The sequence below is a fragment of the Limulus polyphemus genome, unplaced genomic scaffold (genome assembly GCF_000517525.1).
Source record: "Limulus polyphemus unplaced genomic scaffold, Limulus_polyphemus-2.1.2 Scaffold11, whole genome shotgun sequence".
Lineage (NCBI taxonomy): Eukaryota > Metazoa > Arthropoda > Merostomata > Xiphosura > Limulidae > Limulus > Limulus polyphemus.
Window position 1 is genome coordinate 1,011,151 of NW_013665621.1, and position 5,456 is coordinate 1,016,606.

General features: G+C 34.6%; 1 protein-coding gene across 1 annotated transcript in view; it reads left to right on the top strand.

The window, feature by feature from the left end:
* Positions 1-5,456, top strand: part of LOC106478542 (proton myo-inositol cotransporter-like) — a 28,419-nt gene that overhangs the window by 18,183 nt on the left and 4,780 nt on the right. Inside the window, exons 6-7 of the mRNA XM_022382437.1 lie at positions 3,142-3,256; positions 3,676-3,917. Of these exons, the coding sequence (XP_022238145.1) occupies positions 3,142-3,256; positions 3,676-3,917 (357 nt within the window). The remainder of the gene's footprint in view (positions 1-3,141; positions 3,257-3,675; positions 3,918-5,456) is intronic.

The window sequence follows — 5,456 nt, forward strand, 5'->3', positions numbered from 1 at the left end:
CTATTCATTGGTAAAAGAGTAGTCCAAGAGTTTGCGGTGGGTTGTGATGACTAGCTGCCTTCCCTCTAGTCTTTCACTGCTGAATTAGGGACGGCTAGCGCGGATAGCCCTCGTGTAGCTTTGCGCGAAATTCAAAACAAACAAACAAACAAAACAAAAATGAATCAAGGTCTTGTTTTCAACTTTAATTGCATCTTCTATTTAGTATGGTAAAAGAGTAGTCCAAGAGTTGGCGGTGGGTGTTGATGACTAGCTGCCTTCCCTCTAGTCTTTCACTGCTAAATTAGGGACGGCTAGCGCAGATAGCCCTCGTGTAGCTTTGCGGGAAATTCAAAAACAACTATTTGGTAATTTTCTTTACAGTTTGTAGGCAAACAGTTAAGTTTATCTGGATGAGTCCATTGCTATAATTGATTTTATTTCGAAATGATTAACCAAGTTTTCTTTGCTGCCTAGTAAGTCACGAATATTTTTTTTTTTAACCTTTGAGCTCTGTTAGAAATTAGCTTAAGACGTTTTAGATTTCTATTTAATACAGAGAAACAGCTAACTTTACAATAGTCAAAATGAGCGAATAGTACCACTTTTATTTTCGGGAAAAGAATGTAAGTAGCCCTATGGCCAATGAGTGACTTTCAGGAGCACAATAAACATGTACTGAGTGCAACACCTGTGACTGTAAGACTCGCACACTATTCCGTTGTAGCCCAACATTTTCACAACTTATTGCAAGACACGCACACTATTCCGTTGCAGCTCAACATTCTCACAACTTATTGTAAAACACGCACTCTATTCCGTTGCAGCCCAACATTCTCACAACTTATTGTAAGACACGCACACTATTCCGTTGCAGCCCAACATTCTCACAATTTATTGTAAGACACGCACACTATTCCGTTGCAGCCCAACATTCTCACAATTTATTGTAAGACACGCACTCTACTCCGTTGCAGCCCAACATTCTCACAACTTATTGTAAGACACGCACACTATTCCGTTGCAGCCCAAAATTCTCACAACTTATTGTAAGACACGCACACTATTCCGTTGCAGCCCAAAATTCTCACAACTTATTGTAAGACACGCACACTATTCCGTTGCAGCCCAACATTCTCACAACTTATTGTAAGACACGCACACTATTCCGTTGCAGCCCAACATTCTCACAACTTATTGTAAGACACGCACACTATTCCGTTGCAGCTCATCATTCTCACAACTTATCAAATTTTTTGCTTACAATAATGTTTGTCAGAAAGTGTATTTTCGTTGATTCATAATAAGAAACTCTGACAAGTTGTAGGCAAATTCTTATTTTTTAACTGTAACGAAAACCTTCCATATTTAGAGTTTAGTTAAAACGTCCGTTAACACTAGATTATATTAATTTTATCAGACATCTCTTCATGCCATGATTTTATGTTGTCACCTTCATCAGTTTCAAAATGGTTAACCCAGTTTTGAAAGAAAACAGGAAATGGCAAGAAAAAAAGTGCGTAAAACTAAAATGTACAATGTTTTACTCAGATAATGTGAAATTGAGTAACAGTAGACATTTAGAATTTTATATTCTGTTTTATACACCGTATTTCAGATCCTCGGTGTGTTATTAGTGATAGAGGAGGCTTAAATTGATGGTTGAAAAATGTTACACTGTAAAAGTAAAGAAAGTTGGAATAACTATATAGATTTAATTGTCTAAAACGCTGCAGCTAGTTCACGAGAAAAATGTACCTAAAGAATCTACATTAAAAGTAATCGACATTAGGAGAAGATCCTAATTCATAACATTTGTAAACATTATGACATTATTGTTACGTTTGTCGATTTCTGAGTGAATCTGTCTGTTGTAGTTCTGGAGAAGAACAGGACAGACCTAACGCAAAATGGAGTTTGTAAAGAAGAAATGGAATAAAAAAATTACTCGTTGCCGTAATGGATGTTTCTTAACGTTAATCACATACAAGAAAGGTTTCAAGATGTTGGTGTTAAAGGTTTTGTATTTGTTAAGCATCTAATTTACTTAGATGTTACTTATAGTTCCTAATAAGATTGTTTTATTAATGAGCGAGCAAGTTGTATAATCCAGAACTGACGTTAATTTACTGAACAACAAAAAACCTCCATTTACCTCTTGAGGTGGGCTTGTTGTCACATCTTTTTGTCGCAATACCAGGCTGTGATCTAATGACACCAAAAACAAGTCGTTGGTCTTAAAGCCTCTAAATCTAGTCTACTCAACCAATACGGTTAGAGAACTAAAAACAGACAAATGCTAAGTTAACACAAACTCTATCCTCAGTTGTTTTAAAGAGGTTATTGACGTGACTCATTCAGACAAAACTTTGTGTGATTATGTTATGGTGCAAAGCATACAGATACAAATTACTACTGTGGTTACATATGTGTTAATTCAACAAACTGAAAGTAAGTCAACTGAATCAACTCAGTTATCTTCTCGCTGTATAACTTAAGTCGGTGGTGTTTTAAAATCGTTCCAGAACAGTGTATCCAATATTAGGTTTGAAGAAGATATTTAGAGGATCATGCCCGTTAGTACTTCCTATTACTACATGTTTAGGTTACCACTTTCTACGTTATCAACAACCATTAATATTTTGAGTTAAAGCCTCGGCCACACATTCCCATTCATGTAGTGGGGTGAAGAGAAACACGTGTTTCTGACCGCCCCTGGTTATATCTCAATTCCCCTCCAGGGAATGAGATATATGATTAACCTAAATACCTACCAAGTCCAAAAGGAAAGGAATGTTCCCGTTAGTACTTCCTATTACTACATGGTAAAATGCCAACATGTTTAGGTTACCACTTTCTACGTTATCAACAACCATTAATATTTTGAGTTAGAGGATCATGCCCGTTAGTACTTCCTATTACTACATGGTAAAATGCCAACATGTTTAGGTTACCACTTTCTACGTTATCAACAACCATTAATATTTTGAGTTAGAGGATCATGCCCGTTAGTACTTCCTATTACTACATGGTAAAATGCCAACATGTTTAGGTTACCACTTTCTACGTTATCTACATCTTATTTTCTATTTACTTATTACACTTGTATTGTTTTTTTAAAATCAAACATTGAGTGCACTGATTTTATTATGTTACATGCAGGAGTGGCAGTGAGCCTTGGAACTCTGGCTGTTGGGTTTCAACTAGTCGATATTCACTCTCCCCAGATAGACGTTAGTGGTACTGTGGGCTCTGATAACGCATGTTCCTCATACAGGTCAGTATACATTAACATAACATGAAGTTTTCTAACATAGAACTTGAAGCTATGAATAACTTTTAAATGAAAACTAAGTACAAATAAAAATACAGCACAATATTATACGTGTTTGTTTAAAATTACCCTAAGGTTCTATCTATCAACAGAATACATTTAGGGCTAAACTCGTTACTAATATTTAGTTTAAAAGACAAATGATGATATCTAAATTAGGATGAAGTAAAAGAAAAACTTTAATGATAAACAGTTAAACATATTAACTAGATTACTTTGTTTTTAGTTGAGTATCCTTGTTGAATGACTTTACCATTGTATGCGTGTTGAAATTATGACATCAAAATGATATATATATTGTATGAATATTTTACAGTTTTATATTTAGTAACGAAAATATATCTCATGTTTTATACATACAGCATGTGTTCTAAATGTGTTAACGATCTTAATTGTGGCTACTGCTTCTTCAACCTCCCATCCGGACCATCTAATGGAAGCTGTCTCTTGGCTGGGCCAGACAAGCCTGATATTTCAACTGCAGGTCTGTGTAACGGTTCGGTTTTGGAAGGTCCTTTGACATGGGCTTACGAGTGGTGTCCTTCAGATCATTCATGGATAATCCTTTTGGGACTTGTACTCCACATCATGTGCTTCGCTCCTGGTAAAACTTGAAACCTAAGACTGCTGTGTATCTTTATATATATATATTTTTACATATAATGTATTCTGTTGCTGGTGAAGAACAAATTATGTTTAAAATTGGAATTTAGAAAGAAACTAAAACTTTTCTTCTATAATACACTAGAGAAATTATTCAAATCGTGTTTTTGTTTCAACTCAAGAGCATTTGAAGCGCAACTTGACATTAACATAGATTAACTGCGTAAAACAAATTGAGAAAGGATTGGTCTAATATTGTTCATTTTAGAGCAAAACCACATTGGGCTATCCGCTATGTCCACCATAGGGAATCAAACCCGGGATTTGAGCGTTGTAAGTTTGTAGACTTATCACAGTCCCACAGAAGTGACGCTTCATATAGTAGTGGCATTACTTCACGAAGGATTTACTACGAGTTTTGGTGAAATACTTCACTACCGAAACAAAATCGCTAATCATGTATAGTGTGCAGGTTTCAAGTTCATTTAACTTATGAGTAACAGATTATAATGTGTCACGTAACTCTAGCGGCAAATCTATTCTGAATTATTTGTTGAACAATTAATATTGCAACTCAATTTAAGTTAGAAGTAATGATATTGTAACGAAACCTAACAAAAATACTAGGTTCTTGAATGAAACTGGAATATAATAAGAAGTACTAAGATTGACTGATTGTGATGCATAGTCCTTTACTCAGCACTAATAACCTGAAATACTTTAGGTGTTTGAAAATGATTGATTACACCAGGGTACACCTAATATAATTTAGGTATTAGTTGATGAGTAATGGACTATACATCAAAACCAGACAAACTTTTAAATTAAACCACTATATAAACCTTTGTTTATTTATCTACTTGGCTCTTTTAAGCAGCACTGCTGAGCCGTAATCTTGGTGAAACTAGTCTACTGCAGTGGGAGTAGCGAATCAAAGCAAAGATTAGGCTTCTATGTCATCTCTTCTTCTCTGAAATTGAAGTTTTGGCAAGGAAAAGAAATCATAAATAAAAGTGCTGAAATAGTTACTGACGAACTTTATATTAATAAGAGTAAAACTTGTAAGGTTTATAAATACTAAAAATACAAATTTGAGTTTGATGGATTTGCACGAGTATTTGTATTATCTCTACATATTTGTTTCGTACCTGTTAGTATTTGAACTCATTTTACCTAATTTTTCCTCAATCATCAATCTTTATTTTCGAGTGTTGCTGAAAGATACTTTTCTTCCTTTGATTTAAGCTCTTATATACTTAAAAGTATGTATTCATTCTGCCTTGAAACGTGTTTAAATAATTATAGTTAATATAATATTAACAAATATAGTTAATATAGTTATCCCCCAGTGGCACAGCGGTATGTCTGCGGACTTACAACGCTAAAATCCGGGTTTTGATACCCGTGGAGGGCAGAGCACAGATAGCCCATTCTGTAGCTTTGTGCTTAATTACAAACAAACAATATAGTTTTTCCGAATCGTCCTTTTTTTTTCTTTCAAGTTTAAAATAATATCATTTTTTCGTATCAAAGTTTTATT